This window comes from Danio rerio, chromosome 21 (assembly GCF_049306965.1).
Source record: "Danio rerio strain Tuebingen ecotype United States chromosome 21, GRCz12tu, whole genome shotgun sequence".
Taxonomy (NCBI): Eukaryota; Metazoa; Chordata; class Actinopteri; order Cypriniformes; family Danionidae; genus Danio; species Danio rerio.
In genome coordinates this window covers 3134835-3162710 of record NC_133196.1, presented here as the reverse complement: position 1 = coordinate 3162710, position 27876 = coordinate 3134835, and the positions used below count along the sequence as shown (strand labels likewise).

General features: G+C 37.2%; 2 protein-coding genes across 4 annotated transcripts in view; one reads left to right on the top strand and one right to left on the bottom strand.

Annotated features, from left to right (window-relative positions):
* Positions 1–27876, top strand: part of cert1b (ceramide transporter 1b) — a 422369-nt gene that overhangs the window by 91473 nt on the left and 303020 nt on the right. The window lies entirely within an intron of this gene.
* hmgcrb (3-hydroxy-3-methylglutaryl-CoA reductase b) lies at positions 633–27871 on the bottom strand. 2 transcript variants are annotated; one of them, XM_073934513.1, is made up of 19 exons: positions 27606–27871; positions 24905–25098; positions 23064–23175; positions 20464–20551; positions 20298–20382; positions 19708–19813; positions 18711–18817; positions 18055–18174; positions 16651–16775; positions 14704–15034; positions 12192–12386; positions 11958–12116; positions 11059–11216; positions 10871–10976; positions 10173–10343; positions 9515–9655; positions 5624–5782; positions 5260–5414; positions 633–1478 (listed from the first exon to the last, which is right to left on the bottom strand). In XM_073934513.1, the coding sequence occupies exons 2-19, from the start codon at positions 25076–25078 to the stop codon at positions 1427–1429; spliced, it is 2544 nt and encodes an 847-aa protein (XP_073790614.1). In that variant the 5' UTR covers positions 25079–25098; positions 27606–27871; the 3' UTR covers positions 633–1426. The 2 variants fall into 2 exon arrangements, with proteins under 2 accessions (XP_073790614.1, NP_001014314.2); NM_001014292.3 differs by having other exon boundaries at positions 636–1478; positions 27806–27860.

Below are 27876 nucleotides of genomic sequence, written 5' to 3'. Positions count from 1 at the left end.
AATGAACCGTGGGCTAACTGTATTGTTGCTTCCCTAGTTAATATAGATCTGTGTGTCATCAGCATAACAATGATATCCAATCCCAAATTTTTGCTGGATTTGACCAAAAGGCAATATATAAATACTAAAGAGAATTGGACCAAGTACTGACCATATTAACTCCATACGATTCCTTTTACAGCACTGATTACTGTAATTTAGTGAAAATAAAATCTGTTAAATTGACTTAAGCATTCATTTAGTTGTTCAAGTGTAAAACGAGATGAAAGATCGTTTAAACAAGCAGGCGAGTTAAGAAACTCAATTGAAAATACTGTGGTAAAATACATTTCCATCTTTTCAGTTCAGCAGTTTCTGAAATATTCAGAGCAGCCCGTCTGGTACCAACAACCATGCCACGTTCAAAGTCACTTAAATCGCCTTTCTTCCTCATTATGATGCTCACTTTGAGCTGCAGCAGATCGTCTTGACCATGTCTACATGCCTAAATGCATCGAGTTCCTGCCATGTGATTGGCTGATTAGAAATTTGCGTTAACGAGCAGTTGGACAGGTGTACCTAATAAAGTGGCCGGTGAGTGTAGAACTGTATTGTTTTAATTATAGTCTGCAAAAAACCCTAAAGCACTAAAATGCGAATAACACTGTTAATGTTTATTTTTCTCCAGTTTGAAGCATTACGATCATCATCGTTTAACAAAAATACTGAGACACTTAAAAAATATGCAGATCTGATCAATAGTTTAGCGGAGAAAACACGAGAAAGCAACATTAGAAGACACAGATATGGCCATATCAGCACTCTCTATAGCCTGAAAGTGAGAGGACTTGCTTTTGTCGAGAAAAGCTGAAGCACTTTACAGTCATGAATTCACAAAAACAACACACTCGGACTCGCAAAACATCAACATTCACACTGAGAAATCAGCATTATTCATGTACAGAGCACCTCGTTTGGTAAAGTCCGTCAGTGGAGTTTGTCACAGTGAGTTTTGGCGTGATTAATTGAACACGAGACACTTAAATATACATTCATAATTAGTGTGACGCTCTCAACAGCAGCAAACCGCAGAAATCACCCATCAAACGCTCATCAGAGAAGTCTGAAAACATCTGCCTGTGTGCTGAAACACCATCTCATATTCCTCGAGCGCTTAAAAAACATGGCCGGGTTTAGTCTTTATCGGCTTGTAGCAGATTTTGGCTTTTAGTGCAAAACTAAACTCTCAGATTCAGTCAGACGAGCGAAGATTAATTCACTCGTGTCGTCGCTGCCTTGTGAAAATCAGGCACAAGTCAAAGGTAAAGCATTAGTATTTCCCACAATTCCTGCTGAGATTGACTGTAGAGCTCCTTCTGAAGGCAGTGTGTGCAGAGGCCCTGAGAACAAACAGGAGAAACACCATTTCCCAGAATTCCCTGATGCATCATGACGCTTCCTTCGGCTGCCCTTCGGGCTCTCTGAGATTGACCTTTGACCTGCAGGAGATAGAGAAACAAATGTTAGAGTGTAAACTAAGGCTGACCGGTTTCTACTAAGTAGGTCGGTACAGGTCAACTTTGTCAAGCTTGTGTCTCCACTGCCTAATGGTTCCAATGATACACTTTTGGTGTGCGTGGTGTACGACAAAGACTCAGTTGATGTCACTAGCTTGAAGACATGTCTACAATGAAGCTGTACGGGTCGTTCACATATCATATGAGAAGCACTTCTCACAAAACAGATGCTTTAAACTAGGGTTGGGCTGATAGACGATGCCATCGTCCATCGCCGATGGCTGACAAACTTCACGATGCTGAGCTGGCATCACGATCCATCGCCCGCCCCACATTTATATTAATATATATCTTATTATTTGCATGTCATCTTAATAGCAATAACGGTGTTTTCATGAGCTGTGTTAAATTTCACATATAGCTGCCGCTTGCACGGCTGACAACATCGTGAGCATTAAATAAAGGACTATACAGCACCTCTCATGCTTAAAAGGTGTAGATTCAGTGGAAACCGCTATTACCTGCAAACCCCGTCCTACAGACTTTACAGTGAATGGCTTTAGTCATTTTCATAGCGGACTTGAAGCCACTGGAAGTCTTTTATCCACTCTTGGTCAAGTGTAAATGGTGGATTAACATTCAGCACATGATCACTAATGAGATGTGCCATTATTAGTAACTGTAGGTAAATCTGTCAGTGTTATTTTCATTCTCTCATCTTTAGCGCTTCACATTTTCGCGGTTGTAGCTCCTGTCATTTGTAGGCAGGAAGGCATTGACTGAGTGATTGACAGCTGATATTACCCAATCATTCACGTTCAGTTAGAGCAGTGGGCCAATAAGAAGAGCACAAAGGCGGGGCAAGCATTGGAGGCTTTTTACTACAGCAAGTTCACATAACAACTGTTTATCTGTTCCGGAGCGCTGCGTTTGGCGTTTATAGGTGCAAAGATGCATTCTGCATAAATGTCTCCTAAATCCGCGCACGCGGTGAGGATTTTGCAGTGAAAATGTATGCACTCGCCCACATGCTTCCACATATTTTTTAAGGTCACAAAGATAAATTTTCAGGCGCATATGCGACCAAAACGGTCGAGCCCTAGCATATTTACTTGTTATTATTACCTCATAATAATAATAATAATAAAATGAGGAAGTTATCATCAATCACAATACAAACTAGATTCTTAAAGTTTGAGGACAAACTTTGAGGCTGGCTTGTGAAAGCCTGATGGTAATAGTTTATTTAGTTTAAACAGTTTTAAAAAGTATGAAAAGATGATAGATAGATAGATAGATAGATAGATAGATAGATAGATAGATAGATAGATAGATAGATAGATAGATGATAGATAGATAGATAGATAGATAGATAGATAGATAGATAGATAGATAGATAGATAGATAGATAGATAGATAGATAGAGTGCTAGCATGAGTTAAACAAGCCAACCCCCGCTTCTCTAAGATGTTCTGATACTAAGATATAGCTGCTGTTAAATCGTTGCTAGGTTAGTCTGTTTTGTTGCTATGGAGTTGATTGACAGTTTAGACTGATGATGTATCAAAGCTTCTTGCCAGTAGGAACAGTTAAAAGCAACACATGTCTCTATCACACTGCAGCATGACGATATCATTCTGAACCTCTATAATGGCAGTCTATGGGACCGTTGCTAGGGTGCCGTATTTGGTTGTTAGGGGTGTGGCTAGAAAGTTCAAAGCTCATCAGTTATTGGTAGTTTGGTAGTCAGGTAGTCAGGAGTTAAATGAGCCCAGTTAAAAGTCTGTGTGACAGTTTCATGTAGAGTTTTGAGCTCACAAAGTTTGACCCAATGTAAAGTCAATGAGAGTCTTTTGCAGTGGAAGTCTACGGGACAGTTTCTAGGGTCCCAAAAGTGGTTGCTAGAGTGTGGCCAGAAAGTTTAAAGCTCATCAGTTATTGGCAGTTAGGTAGTCTGAGTTAAATGAGCCCAGTTATAAGTCTGTAGGACAGTCTGATGCAGAGTTATGAGGTCACAAACTTTGATCCAATGTTAAGTCAATGGGATTTTTATGACCGTCCCAGAACGTTTTTCAGAAAACCGAAAGTCGGATCAGTCGGAAAAGATATAGCAACCCGAGTAAGACCAGTTTGGAGGTCTGGTGTGAGTTTGGTGGTCATAGCTTGAAAGCTCTAAGAAGAGATAGAGTTTAATTTTTAGTCTCAGAAGAAAAATAGGATAACAATAGTCTGGCTTGCTACACAAGCCAGCCTAATTACAGTGAACTCCAAACAAACTCTCGTCTCCTCCATCAGCTGTGGGAAAAGCCATTATCCTGACACAGGCTTGTTCACGCCAGTCCCGCGGAAAACAGTGATTGACAGGTGTCATTTGTGTGTAACTTTAATGGTTTGGTTATGGGTAAAGCAAAGAACATGTGGGTCAGGTGGTGAAAACGGTAGGCTTCAATTAATTAATTCGTTATGAATTAATTGATATTTAACAACCACCCCTCGCCTACAAAAACAATGCAATCGTCCATTGCGATGTTTCACATTAGACATCGTACGATGGTAAATTGGTCAACATCGCCCATCCCTACTTTATACTAGGGCTTCACGATTAATCGAAAAAAGATCACAATCTAGATTCGACCCTACACATGATCCTAATTCAGCTTATCTATGATTCAGCCAATTATATTTTCAAGGTCAAGAGAAAAGAAAAGGTGGCTGCAGAAGTCCTCACAGCAACATTGACACCCTTAAATGCGGTGCTCGCGGCGACCCAAGTTCGATTCCGCCTTGTGGTCCTATGCTGATCCTTCCCCTCTCTCTGCTCCCATGCTTTCCTGTCAATTCTCTACTGTCCTATCAAATAAAGGTGAAACCCCCTAAAAAATAATGATAAAAAAAGTGTCACATACTGTATTTATAAGGTTTAATTCACCCAAAATGTCATTTCTGTCTTCATGCAATGATGTATTGACAGTTGCGAAATATCACATGAGCTGACGCACTGTTTGTTCACTGCCGAGAAAGCGCCTCGATGTAAATGATGCCTACTTTATTGAACACAACCTGCATAGGCTGTGAAGAACAGGTAATGAAGTTGTAAATGACGTTCAGTTTGTTGCACAGAGCGATGGTTTGAGGGTCGTGCAGGAGGTTTGATTTGAATATATGCGTTTATTCTCACAATGACAGCAGCCATGAGCCGCACTCGGAAGTGAAAGTGAAACCTGTGTGCACATGAATTAAATGATCATATCGCATTTTACAGTTATGATTACGACAAGCATTTGATTTGTTTTTCATCCATAGCAAACACAGAGTTGTAGGCACAACCCTAGCCTATATATAATGGAAATATAATGGTCTAATAATGCTAACAATGACAGATGACAAGCACATGTCTCAAACATAATAAATCAACTTCATAATTATGAATATTTATATTCTGATCTCATCATTTTACAGTGAATTAACAAACAGGACATATTAAAAGTCTGTTCATTTCCACCATAATACAAAATTTAGCACTTTAAGCAACAGTAGACCTTTACACAAGCCTAATATTATTATAGTTTTACCATGTTTGAGAATTAACAATAATAGGCTAATCATCATATTAATCTTCATTTTACATTTACCGAGTCGTGAGAAAATCGTTTTTAAGCAAAAAAAAAATCGTGATTCACATTTTTGCCAGAGTAGTGTAGCCCTACTTTATACACACAAACACTTGCGTATGAATGTTCATCACAGTGTGTGTGTGTTGTACCTGTTGTGGGTCATGTGACTCTGGACAAGGTGTCCGGCGGCGAGGGCAGCCATCAGTGAAAGTTCTCCTGCTAGAACTGAAGCGCAGACGATCCGCGCCAGAGTCCGAGAGTTCTCACCAGGACACTGAACACTGGCACCGTCAACACCCAACATCTGCGCGCACACACACACACACACACACACACACATAACATCAGCTCCATCTGCTCTGCTCATTCAGTCATACTCAGTGTGTGTGTGTGTTTGTGTGTGAGAGAGAGAGAGAGACACAGGGCAGAGTTTGCGAATGTGTGTGTGTGTGTGTGTGTGAGAGACAGAGAGAGAGTTAAAAAGCGTGTGTGTGTGTGTGTGTGTGTGTATACCTGTAAACATGCGTGTTGAGCAGGCAGGCCGGTTCCTCCCCCGATAGTGCCCAGCTCTAATGAAGGCATAGTGCAGGACACATACAGATCCTCTCCACTCGTCCCCACACACTCCATCAGTGTGATACAGTTACTGCTACCCACCGTCTGCGCAGGATCCTGCACACACACACACACACACACACACACATATCAGGATAATATAGTTTTTGAGCTGGTTAGACTGATCAATAAACACGACCAGCAGGTGACAGCCTTAATGAGGGACTGACTGAATCATACATGCAAACGATTCATTCACAACAACTGATTCATCTTAAAATGAAGCGGATCATTCAAAAACATGACGTATGATGCATGATTTGGTGCTCAGAGACACAAATGTTCTCTTCTGGCTTTCTTTGAACTATTTTATTGAAAAACAAAATGTTAAAAAAGTCAATACTGTGTCGACTAACTAAATGAACATTACAGTATGGTTATACGTGTATTTTCTGCTTCATAACTTCATTAATAGGCTTCTAATAAGCTTCATTACTCAGTCGATGCTCTCAATCCAGGGGTGGCCGAACTTTTAAAGGGCCAAAAACCAAATTTCGTTAAGCTGCGAGCCAAAGATGAATATAGCAAACTATTTTACATTAAACAACCCTGCATTTTGTTTGGAAATGAAAATCGGGTTTACATCAGAACTCGACGTCAGACCAACGTCAATGTCCAACCTAAAAACAACCAAATATCTACATCTAATGATGTCACAGCTTGACGTTGTGTGGACGTTACCACTTTGACGTCTATCAGATGTTGGACTTTGGTTGCCATACCTGATGAATAACTGTCAGTATTTGACGTCAATATGATGTTGGTTTAAGATGTTGGCTCGACATTGGATTTTGTTCACTTTCTAACAACATAAAAATCAACCAAATATCAACGTCATTTGATGTCATTATTGGATATCAAAATAACTCCTTAGGCACTGGCTAGACGTTGAATTTTGGTCACCTGACATCACAACCTTAATCTAACCTAATATTAACGTCTTATAACGTGTGTCTGCTTGGCAAAAACTAAATGCACTACAGAATGTTACGTTTACACACACATGCACAAATTACATGTAAACTTTATTCAGTACTTTTGAAAAGACTACTTTTACTCATATTTTGAGTAATATTTACAACAGATACTTTTACTCTACTTGCACTACATTTTTAGGCAAGTACTAGTACTTTTACTTGAGTATGATTTTTCAGTACTCTCTCCACCACTGTCTGACTAAAACAGGGGTCGGCAACCCAAAAATGTTGAAAGAGTCATATTGGACCAAAAAAAACAAAAAACAAATATGTTTGGAGCCGCAAAAAATGTAAAGCCTTATATAAGCCAAACACATGCTGTATGTATCTATAGTAGTTATATTAGCCTACTATAAAAATGACTAAGTTGGCTACAAATAGATAATGAGCCTTCATGATTAAATAGCCACTGAAATCAGGTGGTTGGTGTTGATTTCGTTGTCATTTAAACACTTCAGCACAGCCTCTGGTCTTTCAGTGGTATTAATTTGATCATTTCTTCTTGCGGCCCATCAGAGTTCACATACCTGCATAAAAGCGCGTTGAATATCGGTCACATCACAGGCAATTGAGTATGCTGACAGTGAATTAATGTCCTTGGTTTGCTGATCGGTGATGTTACCTGCCATTTTAATAGCCCTTTCCTTCACTGTCTTAGCGGAGAGAGGTATATCTTTAATTTTTTGTATTATCTTGGTTTTGTTTTTGAAGTCTGCAAATAGGTGTTTTAATATGCTGATGAATGACTCCTTCATGTAGTCACCATCTGTGAACGGTTTTCCATGCTTTATTTTCTCCCGGTTTGTTTACAACAGCCACCTGCCTGGCATCCCGCCCTGCTGATAGAAACCTGTGTCGCAGGCTATGACGCAAATCTTCGTTGACAGAAATGTTGAAATTAAATATTAATTCTACACACTTTTACAGCATTTGAAAACGTTAAAAATGTTTGTCCTCCTATAGAAATCATATTAAAACAAAAATATATACTAACCTTCCCCATCTTTTTGAACATTTTTGAAAAAACTTCGGAGAGCCACAAGGGCAGCGCTAAAGAGCCACATGCGGCTCTAGACCCGCGGCTTGCTGACCCCTGGTCTAAGATTATAAATAAAAGAGTTTTTGGAATATCAAGTGAACTTGAAAATGAATAATGCATCGCACATTGAGTGAGATGTCTGACTAGGGCTTTTGAGTAGATGGTAAGTGTTAGGATTGGTTAATAATCCATCTCTTGTGCATTTTTCTCTTCTAGCATAACATTTGTTGGTGAATTATAAACAATATGATCAGGAATACAGTCAGTATTATTAGCCTCCTGTTCATTTATTTCTTTTTCAAGTAGTTCCCAAATGATGTTTAACAGAGCAAGGAATATTTCACAGTATTTGCTATGATATTTTTTTTGTCTGGAGAAAGTCTTTGTTTATTTTGGCTAGAATAAAAGCAGTTTTTCTTTCAAACCATTTTAAGGTCAATATTTTTAGGCCCTTTAAGCAATATTTGTTTGTGATTGTCTACAGAACAAACCACTGTTATACAACAACTTTCCTAATTAATTACCCTAATTAACCCTTTAAATGTCACTTTAAGCTGTATGGAAGTAGTCAAAATAGTCAGATATTATGTGCTGTCATCATGGCAAAGATAAAATAAATCAGTTATTAGAAATAAGTCATTAAAACTATCATATTTAGAAATCTGTTAAGGAAATCTGCTCTCCGTTAACCACTTAAACTCTGCTGGTATTTGGGGATTTCCGCCTGGATTTTGCCTACCCCAATTTAAAAGCTTACCAAATCCACATAAAGAGGTGTAAAGGCAAAGATTTGGTATCATTTTAAAGAAAACCCTTTGAATTTTCATAAAACAATATTGAAAGTGTTTAAAATAACTGTATATGTCATCTGTGTTATAATAAACACCTAAAAAAAGAGCCGCGCTTTTTGAAATTTTTTTATAAACTGTCGAGTGTATCTTTTAGGTTGTGTTTGGTCTAGCGTGCTGTAATTAATGTTGGTGGTTCCTGCACATGTCTGTAATCATAGGAAAAAAGAAACATGTCTCCACCATAATCTATGCAAAAGTTTTTGTATTCCAACTAATGAGAGGTGCTGTACAAGCCACAGGGAGCGATCATTGTTTTCATATTTCACTATTCTTTTGTTTGATCAAACATAATTCACTGTGTTTGGAGCACGTCAGACATATAAAAGGATTACTTATGCACATCAGCTCAAAAACAGAGGAGAATGGCCCTGAAGCGCACAGCATAAGGTAAGAGATGACAGCTGTCTGTGCTATCTGGGGCTGCTTATTGATCATGAATGTATCGTTTACATTTCTGCGCCATGGAAACACCGCGATTCATTCAACAACTGTTTGGCATATGAATATAATTCAGTAAAAAGAATGCTAGAACTGTATGAGCACCGGCAAGAGCTTTCATTTAAGCTATAACTTGTGCATGTGTCATATAATAAAATATGAAAATGAACCAATGTTCAATACCCAGCTCAGGTATCCAAAATACTGTGTATTTAAGTGTAAAAAACTTTTATACAGTAGAATAAAAACCAAAGTGATGCATATGTGCATAAAATATAGATTCTACACTTTCAAACGAAAACACTTACGGGGGTTTGGTGCAACGCTAGTTCTTTAAATCTGAAAGCGAAAGTCGATGACGTCAGAGTTTAAGTGGTTAAACAGAAATTAGAAGAAATAATATACAGGAGGGCTAATAACACTGTGTGTTTTATTTAATAGAGTTTGTTAGTTGTCATGCTGTCTCTAAAGCTGCAACACACACCTGTCCGCAGGCGATGTAAATAGCAGTCACGATGTTTGCAGCATGAGCGTTGAATCCCCCGATACTTCCAGCCATCGCTGAGCCCACCAGATTCTTACTGATGTTCAGCTCCACCAGAGCGGCTGTGCTGCTCTTCAACACCTGCAAACAGCATTACATTATAGCAATACAGCACTTTAATCCAGAAGAACAATGAGCCCTTTTCACATCTGTGTGTTTCTCAGCAGCAGAACTCGTCATAGTTGGTAAATTCAGAGCGCAGGGAATGGGGGAGTACAACTAATTATTATTTTACACTCCTATTAGCTGAACTAATGACAGAAAAACTCCATGATGGTGTTATCAAGACTTTCAGAAAGAGGAAAACAATAGTGCAAGACTGATAATGGCAGATAGAGGAGAGAATAGTGTCAGATTTACTGTCCTGCCTTGCATAAGCAGTAATTCGTCCTTTTGTAATTAATGCAAAGATGATATACTACATAGATAAATACATATAATTGTTCATATGTCATAATAAATCAAAATATTAAAAACTTCCAAGGATTTAAGATGCTGATGAGCGTTAAACACGTCATTACAGTCATGTGAAAAGGATCCATCAATGTAAAACATGTTGATTATTGTTTTCTGGCGCCCCCTAGAGGCAGTTTCTGACCTCTTTGACCACTCGTGCCGGTATGACGGCTTCACACACTGTGGATTTGCCTCTGCCGTGGATCCAGTTGACAGCAGCTGGTTTTTTATCAGTGCAGTAGTTTCCACTGACGGCTAACAGGCGCATGTCAGGATAACGCTCCTGAAGTCTGCCGAGAGCCTGCTCTGTTCCCTGCACACACAAAACAACAGAACTGATCAGAGTTATATCAAGTAGAGCGGCACAGTTTATCATTTCAGCATCAATATTGCAATATGTGAATCTGCAATAGTCACATCGCAGGATCTGCAATGTCATGTTGGGATTAATATAACATCACCTACTCGAATTGGTTCTGACTGTGTGAAAGATTTTCATTTAAATCCATTTAAGGCCTGTGACTAATAATTCAAGCCAATTTGGTCACAAGAAATTAATAAAAGGGCATCTGCAGATTTCTATTTCTAATTTTGAATACTTTAACGAAGATGAATAGTGTTTAATTATACAATGAAGACTATACAGCGTTTATTTACATGTGATTGTTGCGTTTCTAAACCTAAATTAGTGCATCTCTAATTGTGTTGTATTGTTTTATTTTATTGTTGCACTTTTTTTTTCTTTAAATGTTCAAAATAAAGTCTAAATATTGGCCAAATATTGATATGCACATCAGTGTATCAATTACTGTAGGAAAAATATAAACCCAGCTCTGCTACCTTTGACAGCATGTTCATGCCCATGGCGTCTCCGGTCTGAGACTGAAAGCGGATGTACAGATTCCTCCCAGCCAAACTGACCTGCAGCCGGTCCAGACGTGCAAACCTGAAACACACATACACACACGGTTATTTTAGAGCTGGAGTTTCAAGAACTCGAGCAGTGCTATATAAGGTTGACCTCTGACCTGCTGGTGTGATCGAAGGCCTGTTTGATCTCTGTAAACCCCTCTGAACTCTCCAACCAGCCCTTAACCTCTGCAGCGCGACACGCAGATGGCATCTGAACCACCGGCCCGCGAGTCATTCCATCCGCAAGAACGCGACTGCTCACACCGCCCGATAACTGCACGCACAAACAAACACACACAACACAGTCAGACAGAAGCATTTAGAGGAAGAGTAGAGAAAGACAAAAAAACTAACAAATGTGCAAAAAAAAAAAAAAAATGAAAATAAAAAATTGTCTGGCCAAACCAAACCAAGAAAAAATTTTTAAAAAATGTGCAAAAATACAAAAATATTTTTTTAAATGTAGGAAAAAAAGTAAAAAATTATAAAAAAAAAAAAAGTTAAAAAAAAGTAAAAAAAATATAAAAACAGAATTGACAAAATAATCAAGTAAAAAAGCATAGAATAAATTATCAAAAAATCTAACAAAAAATTTATTGGAAATAATTAAGAGAAAAATGGAAACAGAACAAGTAAACAAATAAATTAATAACAAACAGTAACCAAAATGAAAAATCCAAAAACACTGAACAAAAGAATAAATGAAAAATAAAACAATGAAAAAAAAAACATGGAAAAAATTCAAAATGCACAACAAAAGTGCCAAGAAAATTATAAATTAATTTGCTAAATATAAAATTAAACAAAATATAAATGTACAAATAAAATAAGAAAACGAATTAAAATAACAAAAGACATTCAATATTTAATCAACACCGGAATACAAAACGTATAGGAATGAACTAAACTGAGAACAAATCAATAACAAACTAAACCGAGAACAGATAAAGGAATGAAAATGAATGTACACACAAACTAAATTGAGAGCAGATTAATAATCAAATGTTCGACTCACTGTGACGGCTCTGCATCCTCGGTTAGTGCTGGCCACTAAACAGCCTTCAGTTGTTGCCATAGGAACATGGAATTCTTTCCCGTCCAATAGAAGCGGTCCGGCCACACCCACTGGCACAGGCACATAGCCAATCACATTCTCACAGTTGCTCCCAACCACCTGAGAACAAGAAAACCGCATTAAAGCTCCACATCCTCACACAAATCCACTGACGAGCCCAGCCGTAAACAGTACCTTTGAGTAATCGTAGTGTTTGTAAGGCAGATTCTCAAGAGCTGAAGAGTCCGGGAGTTTGCCAGAGAGCATTTCCCTGCGTATGGCCACACCTCGCTCTGGACTCTCCATCACTGCTTCCAGACGGTATCCCAGAATGCCTCTGGACTCCACTAACGCCATCACCTCAGCATTGCTCAGGAATCCAGCACCTCTCTGTGGAGAACAGAAAGCAGGGTTCACACTTTAAGCCAAATTCACTGACTGAAAAGCTGAATTTCCATGAATATATGTTGGTGTGTTGTCACATTACGTTTAGACAAAGCTTGACTGAAAGTTGAGATTTAATTACCTTACTTAAATCAAGGGGCTTGGCAATCTTTTGGATTAGATTACAACATTAATACAACATTGATTAATACATAAAATAATAACACGTTTTCGCTAATCAAGCTCTCTCACTTTCCTTCCACAGAGGAACGAACCACCAACTACTCTGGCATATGTTTTATGCAGGGGACGCCCTTACAAACGTATTTACACCAATTTACATGTTTTAAAATAAATGACTAAAGGGTTACAGATGCAAAAAAAAACGCAAATAGTAAATGAAATTGAAAAAGTAAATAGCTCGCAGTCGCAAGCTAATGTTAATTACATACATTTTGACCATTTATACCAACTAAAGACGCCAGTGCACTTTAAACCAAATCTAAAAAAAGAACAGAAATTATCTGATTTCAAACAAAATCCAGCCAAAACCAAGTTCTTTTTGAACTTGTTTTGGTAGTTCAAATTAGCCCACCAAAGTGAATGTTTCGGGGTAGTTTGTTTTGGTCCTAAACACCTTTGAGCTATGCAATTGGTGGTTTTGTTTTGGAGCTCTGCCTTTTTAAATGTGTTTCAGAATCAAACAGGAGGAAAATATCTAGGGGTGTCGAAATTAATTGTTTCTTCAATGCACCGCGATGCAGACATGGACAATTCAGTATCGGATCAGTAATATTTTTTTCAGTTTATTCATGACAATTTGCTTTTGTATAATATTGTTGGTATTATTATTATTAATTATATGCATATTTATATTTGTTATATTAAAAACAAGCTTATATTTGTCCACCTGTCAAGTTTTGGACTGTATGGAGCATAAGGACATGTTTGGATATAACTCAGTTTTTTGACCACACTTCATTATTATTGTTCATTTATTCGTTTGCTGGAAATTAGAACAGAATTTAGAAATATTTTTTTAAACGAATCTTTGCTCTTAACAAACTTAATTAATTATGTAGGCTGATGGATGCCTTGTATGTACAACACCGTTTCCTTATCCATGAAAGAGAGAATAAGAAAGTGAAAGTAAAAGCTGATTGGAGGAGGCTCATTCTTTATTTTCGTGCTGCAGATGGTTTGTTTAACTGTTTTCTCGCTAGTGAAGCGTTCAGTTGTTACATTTACAATGTCTGCCTAGTAAATAGCGAATGTGCCATGGCACGACGCAACTTACTTTTAAGCTGCGGTCACACTGAACTTTTCTCCCATAGAGTTCCATTCATACGCACTCGATCGCGTCAGACCGGAAACGCAAGGTCGTACGTCAAGTTTCGCAGATCGCTGCGTTGGAAAGTTCAAGCTTGGTAAACTCTGATCTGCGAAATCGCATCACTTGACTGCGTTAGACCAATCGAGGAACAAAACATGACCTCTCTGGACAGAAATTTGAAATATGGACCAATCTCTTGCTTTTTTAATGTTTAATCATCTTGTTTAATCTCGCACCTCTTCGCAAACTCAAACTCTAGTGTGTAGCTTTAAAGGGAATGGGAGAAGAGACTCTGATTGGATTATTCTCAAAATACACCCATAACTCATTAAGAGAATAAACACAATCCTGCTAGACCATGCGCCACAGTTCAGAGCGTAATTTTCCATCTCAAAATAGCAAAATTGGATTTAGACATGCCCTTAATGCTTTTGCGCCCTGAACTTTACACTTTGCGCCTAGATCGTTAAAATAGAGCCCTAAGAGTTTCACACTCCAGTTGAAAAGCACAACTGCATCACGCCACATCTGATAAAGCTCTAAACATTGCTCCATTCAGTGTCTGTTCACGACAAATATAAAGCAATGTGACATGCCGCTGTGTTGTTTGTCCGATATTTATGAAACCGTTCTTCTCTTTCAGATGCATTAAGGCTTGTGCGATGTGTTTTCGCAAGATGGTTGTTGTGTTTAGACACATTTAAAACCCTGCCTCTTGCAGCTCGCGAATGTGTTCGAAAACTGTATACAGTAAATTATTTTTGCCTCAAATGAAGAATGGGAAAAAACCTTAGTTTGAAGTATACTGGAGCTAAATCTTTAACATTCCATGACCTCGATAAAAAATATCAAATCCCCCTTTCTATGTCTGGAGTTGACATTTTAAATTTCACGATGTTCCATGTCTCATCAAAAGCCATGAGAAAGAGTTCATTAAATGCCCAAAAAGCCTTTAAAATCACTAATAGTGCATGCTTGATGATTACTTACTTTGGGGTCTTTAAGAATCGCGAGGCACTCCTGCACAGGACGGCACTGGATCTTGTCTCTTTCTTCATCTTCAGGATTTCCAATACTGAATGACCGATCAGGTGCTTCCCTTTCACTTTTATTCTCATTAACTCCTTTTATGGCTTTGGGCGGGGCTGAATCCCTCTGACAGCGCTCTTCTCCTCCTCTTCTATTGATCAGGGAGCAGTTGGGCGTGGCCACTGTTGTTTTGATTGACAGGGAGGACTCTGTTTCAGCCTGCTCGAAAAACACATACTTGGCCGCCAATAAGAGGGCGAGGGAGAGCGTGATGACCTGCTCCAAATCCACACTGAAATCACAAATTGGATGATTACAAAAGGGGTAAATAAATAGAAACAAAGGCAGCACAATACATCAATAAATCATTATTATGACTAGAATAGTAATATCCTAATTGCAGATGATTTGTAATTGTTTTTTAATGATAATAGAATACAGTAGACATGTTAAGATGTACACCAAATATCAATTACATACACTGTCAATGGAAAAAGGGTACAAAGAAAGAGTAAGAAAGAAAATAATAATAAAGAATATCAATGAGACATTTTCAATTACAGTATATAAATTTAAGTCATCACAAAATGACATATAAATGACTTATTTTTAGATAATGAAATTGTATTTAAGTAATGACTAATTGACTGGTATTGGTAGCATTGGTTTGGTATTGGTCAATGTACATTTGGGGATTTAGATGATTTACAATTGTGTCACAAACATTTGTGTGCTGCAAGCATAGGTTGTTTATCCAGATTTGACCAATCAGATGGTGCCTTGCTATCTTTATCCTCGCCCCCCTCAATAGGTGCTGTTCTGCTATTGGCTAAATGTGAAATAAACACTAATGGCAGTAGTCAAGATAGGAAAATGATAACAATCATTCAGAATATCTGCAGTAGTTTGCACTGATACCTATTGTTTAAAAGTCTAAATGTTGGACCTTGATTATTTAACCTGAATGAGGTTTAATTAGAATGGCTTGAAGGACATCCACCACATTCTGATGTGAATGATGTGATGGTGATGGTGAATAAGTGAGATTTAATTAGATTAGAAAAATATCTATTACCTGCTTATTATAGTAGTTGCATAAATAAATTAAACAAATAACATATATATTGTGCAGCCCTAATGCTGTGTTCACACCAGACGCAAAACGCGCGGATAAATCGCGATATTTGCGCGTAAATTGCCGCGTGAACATTTGAGTTTGCTCGCTTCATTCGCGCGTCAAATCCGCTTCAAAACAGACGCGGATTCGCGTGATGGACAGGGCTTCTGTCTGCCCGGTGACTCTAGCTTCATAGCTAAATGGCTAACATGGATTTTATGAAGAAAATAACAGTGTTTATGTGCTTTATAGAGACTGAAAAACAGCGTTGATACGTTTAGGGTCGTGTCTGAGTCCACTAGATTCTTTCAGAGGTGCATCCAGCTCTGAGCTCATAAACTCCTCCAGAAACTGAACCTGGATGACGGAGGCTTTCAGCGGTGCCTCTGACAGAGCCAAGCCCAGTTTGATGACTTGTTGTCGGTGTCGCCTAGAGGATTTCCCCCGGGACACCATCAACAGGTTCTACGTCACAATCATGCCCCCACAAGAGCAAGCTTCTGATTGGTTAACGCGGCACAAATGTCCACTGAAGTTCAGATTTTCGAACAAGCGATTTGCGCGAAACACGCACAAAATGCTCAATTCGTGTCGCGCCATTCGCGCGTATCGGGCCATTCGCCCAATTTGCGTCATTCGAGCCACGCTATTCGCACGTATCGCGCCGCAGGATGTCTATTCGCGCGTTTGCATTGACTTAACATGTAAATCACTCTGACTTGACGTGTGTTCCGCATCTGGTGTGAACGCAGCATTATAGGAAAATCTTTCGTGCGTTTCTGTGCTCATACCTGGACATGGATCTGTCGGACTCCATGTTGGATGTGGGCAGAACCACGTCTGAACTGCTGATGTTGTGTGCTGGAGATTCAGTCTTGAGTCGACTGTGAGCATGAACCAAAGCCAGAACTAAAGACTGAAGCAAACACAAAGCACAGCAATCAGAAACACTCCATAAATACAAGACACCTATATCATTTTAATAAATCATATGCATGAAGGCCTAAAAAGGATCTGAGAGGCTAAATTCATTAGAGCAAAAAGAGTAATGCAGTGAAATATTGATACAATTCAAAGCTTTCTATTCTTATATATTTTAATATGCAAGAAAGCTCATTTTCCAGAATCATTACTTCAGTCCTCATCATCGCTCTACAGTTATTCTAATATGCTGATTTTCTACTATGAATATTGTGCTTCTTCATCTTGTTATGGACACTGTGATGATCTAGGACTTTAAAAGTGATGTCTATTATATCATATTATGCTCTTAATCATTAATTCTGTGGTGTTGCAAAGTACACAGTTTACTAATAATATCATCATTTTCATCATTTGGATGAGCTCAATCTTACACTAGGATGGAAAGTGAATAACAGCATGGAGGGAAAGCTGCATGCTTGAAAGTACAATGTTAATATTTAGCATTTTATTTAGCTATATTTTTTTGGGCATGTGATCATTAGTTTCTGAAAAGTGTTTATGCGTCACAAATATTTATTTTATGTTTTTCTTAATTACTTTTTTTAACAATTTCCCTGAAGTTTTAAATAAAGAAAAATGATCACCTATGAATTAGAATTATACACACACACACACACACACACACAAAATGTAGAATAGAAATCGTCCTTTCCATGTGGTCTGTATATTATTAACAATCTATTAACTGACTGACTTTACAGAAAAGGTACTATATCAGGATATATATGATGTATACCTTTTCTGTACACTGTTAATTAATAACTAATATATACTGACCACATGGAGAGGACCATTTATTTTTCACATAATTACATTTACGTTAGCTTTTTGTCCTATTATATTCATCATTGAATTTAATTGTTCAGGATTTTTTTAAATGATAGAAAGTTAAAAACAGCATTTACTCGAAACATTATTTACATTAGAAATGTTTGATGCATCATTGTTAAATAATGTCTTTTCATTGCTGAACCCAAAAATTAAGAACCGTAGAGTACAACAAAATATGACTAAAATAAACAAGAGATTTTTCCCAGTACTGGGTTGCAGCTGGAAGGGCATCCGCTGCGTAAAACAAATGCCAGAATAGTTGTCAGTTCATTCTACTGTGGAGAACCCTGATAAATAAGGGACTAAGCCGAAGGAAAATGAATGAATGAATAAACATGAGATTATTTTGTTCAGTAAAGCTGATGTTCTTATACTCTCACCATGATCATTTTGACTCTCTGAGTGACGGGGTTTGGTTTGTTTCCCTCTTCTTCCTCCAGAACCCGAGCAAAGTGACTGAGCTGCCAGATGGGACGTCCCTCACGGCTCTCGCGAGACAGCTGGAGGACACAGAGTGAGTGAATATCATTAATGTTTACTGACCGATGGGTTTATGTGTGAGATGTACAGTTTTTAATTCTGTACAGTCAGAATTATTTGCCCTCCTCTATATTTTTTCCATAATTTCTCTTTAACGGAAAGCAGATATTTTCAACACATTTCTAAACATAATAGCTTTAATAACTCATTTCAAATAGCTGATTCGTTTTATCTTTGCCATGATGGCAGTAAATAATATTAGACTAGATATTCTTCAAGATACTAGTATTCAGTGACATTTAAAGGCTAAACTAGGTTAATAAGGGTAAATTTATGGCAATTAGGCAAGTCATTGTATAAAATTAAGAACTGCTTTTATTCTAGCTGAAATAAAACAAATAAGACTTTCTCCAGAAGAAAAAATATTATAGGAAATACTGTGAAAAATTCATGAATCTGTTAAACATCATTTGGGAAATATTTGAAAAAGAAACAAAATTCAGAGCAGGGTGAATAATTCAACTGTAGATCATCTTAATCAACAAAGCACACTGACCTCCAACACCAGCGACACACAGGCCGGGAAAAACGTCATGAACACAAAGTAATTGGCCAGAACCGACATGCAGCCGAAACAGCACATGATCTCCAGCTGACGCACACCTGGAGTCACACAGAGAGTAGAGTTTAACACGCTTTTAACACTTGCAGCCATTTTTAAAGGGCAGTTCACTCAAAAATTCTGTCATCATTCTGTCATTTATCACTTGTTCCAAATCTGTTTGAGTTTTTCTCTTCTGTTGAACAAAAACCAAGATATTCTGAAGAATGATGGGGAAAAACAGATATTGACTTGTTAACATTATGGATGTCATTGGCTGCTTATTTCCAGCATTCTTCATATTATCTTATTTTGTGTTCAACGGAAAGAATTTTCCTCTTTTCATTTTTGGATGAACTATTCCACAAACCACTGAATATTCATAATGAATTTTACAGTCATTAATAAATAGTGAATTAATTAATTTGACAGGTATTTAATAAAGACTGTGAATGAATTGTTTATGTAAAATTTAAATGCAAGTTTTTAAAAAGTTTAAAGAATTTGGGCACATATCAATTGTAATTTTAATGAAGAAGAATTTTTCAGAATTATTATTTCAATGAAGACTTTTTTACATTTCATTATTCAATTTCTGTACCTGAAAACTGTTTGAATCTTTAGAAAACCATAAAGCACTGTTTATCCTTTTTCTTTGCTGTATTATAATTATTCTAGCTTGCAATTTGTTTGCTATTTTTATACACAATTCACACCCTTAAAAAAATCACCACAAATCTAAATAAATGATTTAGTTCCCCAAGTAGAGCTATTCAAGCCATCTGCTGAAATTGCTTTCATATCACAATACATCTTGCAGAAAAATGTATTATTGCAATGTCAGACTTTCCCAATATCAAGCAGCCCTACTATATATGCTCAACATACTCTCCCCTGATCCAGCTTTATATGACTACGGTAATCATGAAAAAAAAAAAAGTATTAAACCAACCTGACATGGTGCCGACACCAATGACCAGACACTCCACCACTGCATCCAGGGTGAACGTGGGTCCCAGTATTGCCATTCCTTGAGCAATATTCTCTCTGACCTCCTCCTGTGGGTCACATGAACAGGGAATATTTACAAAACCATTTATACAGCACTTTAAACAATAACACAGAAAATCCTATTGATATTGTTTCTGGTAGTCGCACTCAGCAGATTTAAGAAAGAAAATAACAAAATTGAATGTATAGCATTTAATAAGTGTACCGTATGTATGAACTTTATATAAGCTGGATAATACTATAGTAAATCACTAAATGAACATTAAACAGTTGAGATCTGCTACATTTAATTAAAATGACAATACTGCATGTATGATTATTCAAATTAAAATATATTTTCAACATTATATAAAGCATATCTACAAGAATTCATCACCAAAACATTTTGGAATGTCCTTTTTCAATCATGACAACAAAATGATGTTAAAAATAGATTTTGAACAATTAAATGCAGTCATGAAGCGTGGTCACATAAAAAGCAATGAAATATTCATGATGTTGTTCAGATTGCACAAAAATTAGTTTTCGTACCTGTGAGTTTGAGCTGAGAGCGAATTTGGCCAGCGTGCAGGCTTTAGACAGATCAATCAGCAGCAGGAAGAACGGCAGAGCCTCACTGGAGGAACATGAGGACGTTAATACACAAACTGAAAACATGTGAGATACTGATTATAAAACAGACAAATCAGCTTCATACTTCAGTCCTGTCAGCTCCTTGCCCAGGAAGTGAACGACCACAGTGCTGAACACAAAACTGGAGAAGATGGTGAACAGACCAGCGATCCCTGCACATTAAACAATACAGCATAATTACCTTCATATTATACTAACAATCAAATGAAAGACAACAATTGGTAACACTTTAGGTTAGGGTTCAAATTATGCTAGTAACAACTGGCTTATTGCCTGCATGTAATTAAGAAATTAACTCTTCATTAGTAATTATAAAGTATGATCTATTTCTGCAAAAACATAAACCTAAACCCAACTTCTACCTTGATTACTATTAATAAACAGCTAATTAGTCATTTATTAAACTTGTAGTGTTAGTTAATGGTTTGTTAATAACATGAATTGTAAGCTAACAAAAAAGCGCAGCGGCCCACCGGGAATTCTCCCGCTCCTCTCGACAGGGCCAGATTAACCAATGGGCCTTATGGGCACAGGCCCAGGGGCCCGTGCGCACTAGGGGCCCCTGCGAGGGGGGCGAAAAAAAAGACAATTTTGTAGTGTCTTTTTAGGCTTATTGCAAATAGCGCATCTAGTTGGAATATACTATTCTCGGTTCATGCCCATCGATGCCTGATTGATAGAGACAACAAGAGTAAAGAGCAGATAAGCACTACAGGCTGAGTGGCGCACCTCGTAAAATGTACGATAACATCTTTTGATTCGATGCATCATCAATTCGGTTCGAATCCACCATCTGTTGAACTTGTGCTACTTTTTTCTCCCCATTACATATCAGATTGGAAATATATTTATTTTTAACCGGAAGGAAACATTTTAAAAAAATAATGCAAACGTGACAAAGTCACAAGTGCCTCGTGGGTATTTAATAATGTTTAGCCTTAAAAAAGATGCCTCCCTCTCTAAAACTGTATTGCTCAGACAACTGTATTTCTTCTGAGCATTGTGAGCAAAAAAATAGCGATCACATATTATTATTATATTTAAACTGCCTTTCTTTCTTTAACTAAACAGAATGCTGTAATTGGTCAAGCGCGGAAACGTCAGTTTTGAAAAAACCTGCACTAAACTGAGCGGACTTTAGTGTAACGTTATTATTTGTCATAGATCAAAAATGAGTGGACAAGTAGATTTAGCAAACACGAGAGAAAGAGGAGAGGAGGCATCTTTATTGAGGCATTTTCCATACACACCTTCTTCAAACAGACCCATGATCAGGAAAATGAAGGTATAGAAGAAGACGTTATGGTAACGTTAAATAAGTAGCTAGCATTAACCAGGCGGAGAAGGCTAACGGCAGCACAGCGCGGACTGGATTTATCTTGTGAGAGACAGTCAGAAAAAGGAGAGAAAGAGGGAGAGAGAGAGAGAGAGAGAGAGAGAGAGAGAGAGAGAGAGAGAGAGAGAGAGAGAGAGAGAGAGAAAGGCCCTGAAGAGGAAAGAGACTGGAGAGAAGAGGTATAGTGTGTGTGATTTCGGATACTTTTAGGTTTATAATCAAGTCTTCATCACGAGAAGAGTAGAGAAAATACAGGGAGAGGAGGAGAGAGACAGTAAATTATTAATAAGTGTGTATTATGAATCAGATTCATAAAACTCAGATTCATAGAACTGGATTGGAGAACCATTGTGTGTTATATGCCATGCCAATATGCTTTATAAGTTTGTAAAAGCAATAAATGAAAATACCCTTTTAAAAAATTGTGTGTATATATATATATATATATATATATATATATATATATATATATATATATATATATATATATATATATATATATATTATAGTTTTATATATACTAGTTTTATTAGTAATTTTATTCAATGCTTTGAAAAATAAGTTAATCCTTGTAGACTACAAATACATATGTACTATATATCATTTATTTAAATATGTAGGTTTAAATAATGAATTAAATAATGAATTATAGATTCATTTTATTAAAAATTATTATATTATTCTTATTTTTTTAATTCAACTATAGGGATGAGGCCAGGTAGGGGGCCTTACAAGACAATGTGCCCAGGGGCCCCTGAGTTCTTAATCTGGGCCTGCCTCTCGATTAGCCAGTCCGGGCCTGCTGGATGGCCCGCCCAAGTAAAGTCTATGGAGGGAAGCACTGCACTCATTCTTTGATTTTTAGTAAAGAATAAGAATGCTGTGAAAATAAGCATGCTGTTTAATTTTTACATTGATATATCAGTTGCAATGTCAATAAAGCATCATTTGACCCATACCTTGACATTTGATATTCTCTAAAATTATTCTCTAAAATTGCATTTAATATTTTCTTCTTGTAAAGTCACGTTTGTCAATTTTAAAAGGGCACCTGTTATGCAGAAAACACTTTTATAATGGTTGTAAGCAGTTGTGTGGCATCTGTTTGTCAAGCCAACTTCTAATGGTAGAAGCTTCTAATCTGCAGAAACACTGACATTCTCCCTTTGTATGTCTGATCAGAGGGGGAAAGAGCTGCCTACTTGTAACCATCTCTCCCTCATAACAGGCCCCTTTAATTTTCAGCTGAAAAAAAGGCTCATCTTTGTTGTCCCTTATATAACATCAAAATTTTAATTGTTCAAACCAAACTGCATTCATAAACTCACCCAGTATATATTTGGAGCCGAGCTGACGAAGGTTTTTGAACTGGATGTAGATGTAAATTATGGCTATGCATCTCGTAATGGTTAAAATGGCCATGTCGCCACTTATAATTTTCTGTAAACATAAAAAAGTACATATGTGTGTTAATAGTGCCATATAACTTTCTATATAAGATCATATTTACCATCCGCACAGTTCACAGCACAATCTATAAACAGAGCTGGGCTTTCAGTAGGCTATAAAACAGTTCAAATAGGAAATAAATAAGGGTGTCACGATCCTCCAAATCCTCGATTCGATTACATTTTCGATTCTTAAGGCACGATTCGATTTTCGATTATGAATAATTAATTAATTAATGATCAATTAATTATTTGTAGCCTGCCGTTTAAACTACCTGTCCTGCATGGTGTTTGTTTTACCCATAAACAAATCATACAGTAAATGAATAAAGGCAAGATACACACATAATTACCACCTGTCAATCACTTTTTCTGCGGGACTCGTGAATAGGCAGTGATCTGTGTCGTTATAATGGCGTCGGTAAAAAAGACGCACAACCAACAGGAACCAGCCAACAGTATCTGAGGTGTTCGCTAAAATGACTAAGTACAAGTGAGTGAAAGATTGAAGCAGTCCTCTGACTGCCTGGACCTGCTGTCTCGAGCGCATGGCTGTGAGTGCGTCTGTGTCTGTGTGGTCACGTGATGTGCATTTTCAGAGGTAGAGAGGAAGGAGGGCTGCTCAGAAATGCTACACGCCACTGTGGATGTCAAATCGTTGTCGTTCTAAAATGCCATTTAAAAACAAAGACAGTGTAAACAGGGCCTGAGTGTGTACTTTTCACGAGCGGATTTGCAACGGGGGCGGGCGGAGGATCGCGATGCCGGTGTTGTCTATCGGACGAACCGTACGTAATACGTACATAGCAGAGCTTGCAAAACTGTGTTTTTTTTTTGTCGACAACACGAACGTTGTCAACATAACTCACTGGAAATCCAAAATGCTTAAACACCGGCTACTTCATTGAAAGAGGAGAGGGTTTAAGCTCTGTCGACGGGTCTCCTGCTTCTGCAGTTTAACAAGCACTTCAACAAGCCTGTTTTTTCCCGCTTGACAAGCCAAGCTGACGTGACATGGGGCGTGGCAGCATTGACGATTCTATTTTTTGATTCGATAATCGAAATTGAGCATAAATTTGGATCGATTTCGATTAAAAATCAAAATCGTGACACCCCTAGAACTAAATCATAAATGTTATGCGTAAATACAAAAAGAGAGACTTTTATTATATGAGCTCTGTATACAGTTGAAGTCAGAATTATTCACCCTACTGGGAATTTTTTTTTCGTTTCAAATATTTCCCAAATGATGTTGAACAAATTCAGGAATATTTCACAGTATTTCCTATAATATTTTTTCTGCTGGAGAAAGTCTTATTTGTTTTATTTTGGCTAAATAAACCATTTTAGGGTCAATATTATTAGCCCTCTTAAGCAATATTTGTTTTGGATTGTCTAAAGAACAAACCACTGTTATACAATGACTTGCCTAATTATTCTAACTTGCCTAATTAACCTAGTTAAGCCTTTAAATGTCACTTTAAGCTGTATAGAAGTGTCTTGAAAAATATCTAGTCAAATATTATTTCCTGTCATCAAGGTAAAGATAAAAAAAATCAGTTATTAGAAATGAGTTATCAAAACTATTATGTTTAGGAAAAAAATCTTCCCATTAAACAAAAATTGAGGGAAAAATATAGAGGGGGGCTAATAATTCTGACTTCAACTGTATATTGGACATGAACATTGGTGCAGATCAATATAATAACAGCACACTGTACCTCCTGTACTTTGGGACACTGATGGTTCCAGCCACAGATCTGGTCATTACCAGCGAAAGCGTTCATAGACATTAGGCACATTGTCACGGCAACCGTTCCCACGATCACCTCCCAGGGATGAGAGGCGACGAACAGGCCGTGAAGCCTGAAGAGACGCGACAGCATCATCATCATCACGGTCTTCAGTGGGTCACCTGACAACATAACAAATCAAAACTCATCTCTGATGCTGTCTGTATAGACTGTATAATGAGATTTAAATAATTATGTCACACAGTGGTAACATTTCTTTTCAATACTTTACAAGATTTAATTGATGTATTACTAATAACATTACTAATGTGTTAGACTTTCAGAAAGAGGAAAACAATAGTGCGAGACTGATAACGGCAGCCAGAAGAGAGAATACTGTCAGATTTACTGTCCCGTGCCTTATACACACAGCATTACAAACACTTCACACAAGCGCCAATTCATTTAGTAATGCAAAGATTATTAAACACATGTATAAATACATATAAATGTTCATACGTTTAAAATAAAATCTAAATAGTAAAAACTTTCACGATTTAAGATGTTGATGACTATTAAATGCATCATAATGTCTTGTGAAAAGGGTCCATTCTCACATTTAGACTTATTCCTTAATAATATTCTTCGTTCATTTTCCTTCGACTTAGTCCCTTATTTATCAGGGTTCACCACACCGGAATGAACCGCCAACTATTCCAGCATATGTTTTAGCCGCAACCCTGTACTGGGAAACAGCCGTACACTCTCACATTCACACAGCCTATTCAATTCCTCTATAACGCATGTGTTTGAACTGTGGGGGAAACCGGAGCACCCGGAGGAAACCCACACCAACACGGGGAGAACATGCAAACTCCACACAGAAATGGTAACTGACCCAGCTGGGACTCAAAACAGCGAGTGTGAGGCCACTGTGCTAACCACTGCACCACCGTGCCACCCTCCTCAGTAATACAAGCTCAGAAAAGTATTCTTTACAAGTTGTAAATAGTGAAATCATATTAGCAGCCAATCACTATCAAAGTACAACATTGTTTACAATCTATTAAATAGTGATAATGTTGTTTTGATTAAAGTCATACTTGCATGTGATTTCAGACCGGATATTCAAAGTATTGTGGGTCACAATATAGGGATCATGTCACAAGTTATCTCTGATCAGAAATTGACGAATTTGGATATGAAATCAACTTTACCTCATTTTTTGTCAGTAACTGATGCCAGTGTGTTTAGTAGTAGAAAACAACCAAATATATTCTCAGGGTGTCCGCAGGGTCTTAATGTATTAAAAGTTCATAAACCAAATCAATGTAGAGACATTTATGGCCCTTAAAAAGTATTAAGAAGTCTTAAATGCTGTTTTGCAAGGTATTCAATTTGATATCATTTTTGATTATGCTATGTGTGGTTGTGTGCTAAAGTTTGCCTGAATTCTGCGGATATCAGGATGATGTGTAGTTTATGGAGTCAATGCAATCCTGCTAGAATTGACATCACTGCAGTAAGTGATGTGTAAGTACCAACCTGCTGAACTGGTTAGATTTAATAGATTTTCATTCAGCATATGAATAATGTTTTAGTTTTGTATTAATTTCTTACATTAATGGTTAGTAAATATACTGCGAGTTAAAATCTTGCCAGTGTTTTCGTTTGAAAAAGGGGTTAAGGTCTTAAAATGTATGGAAAGAGTCTTAAAAAGGTCTTAAAATGTATTGAATTTGAATACCTGATATCTCTGATTCTTGTATATGCTCTGATCCTTAAAAACAAACTTTCATATTATTCTTAAAATTTCTAAAATTGCTTTTAATTAATTACACTCTTTATAATTAGGGTGGCGGAGTGGGCAGCGCTGTCACCTCACAGCAAGAAGGTCGCTGGTTTGAGTCACTTCAGGGTTAGTTGGCGTTTCTGTGTTTGCATGTTCTTTGCTTATTAGTGTGGGTCCAAACACATGGGCTATAGGTGAATTGATTAACTGAATTGTCCATAGTGTATGAATGTGTAAATAAAATATACTATGGACATGTGTGTGGGTGTTTCCCAGTACTGGGTTGCAGCTGGAAGGACATCCGCTTCATAACACATGAGCTGGATAAGTTGGAGACCCGTGATTAATAAAGGTACTAAGCCGAAAATAAAACAAATGAATTAATTTTATTATTATTTAAATATTATTACATTTTATCTGGATCAATAATTATTCTGGCGCTCTTTACAAAATTATCGAGTGGATTTAAATAAATTTTATAAATTACAGGACAACAGTTTGCACACATTAGCACATGTAGTGGTATTATTTCATTGATTTGTATTTATATCATATTGTATTTAAATTAAAATATACTTTAATAAATGTTTTTGTTAACTGAACTTTCCTTTTAATGATTCCAATATTATTGGTAGTGTCGTGTTTTAGCTTTTTGAAAAACATTTACTCAAATTAAACCCAAAAGACATTAAACATCACTAATATTAGCCATTTTTACACATAGGATCAGCAATCTGTCATCATTCAAAGGGGCTCAAACTCTGACACTGCTTCAATAGCATTAGCAACATGTAAAAAAAACATTTATATAACTTTTAAACCGTGATCACGATCAACATACATCATGCCACACTGCGTTAATAACACATAGGAGAAAATAATATCAGAAAACCTTACCTTAAAGTTAGTAAAAAAAAAGATGTTGACAGCATGCTAAGCTAATGTAGCATAAGCTAAAGGAGTCACAGCTGTCATTGAGCCTCTTATTTAAAACACCGCCGACAAATGTGCAAATGGCTCATTATATTGATTAAACAAAGATATAAATGAACAAGAATAAAGCCTTAACTATTAATTTGGACAATATTTTAACATACCCTCATCTGTTCTCCTCTGATCAGTGTCCGTGTTACACGGTGACTGTTCTGACGTAATCCGCCCTCAACGG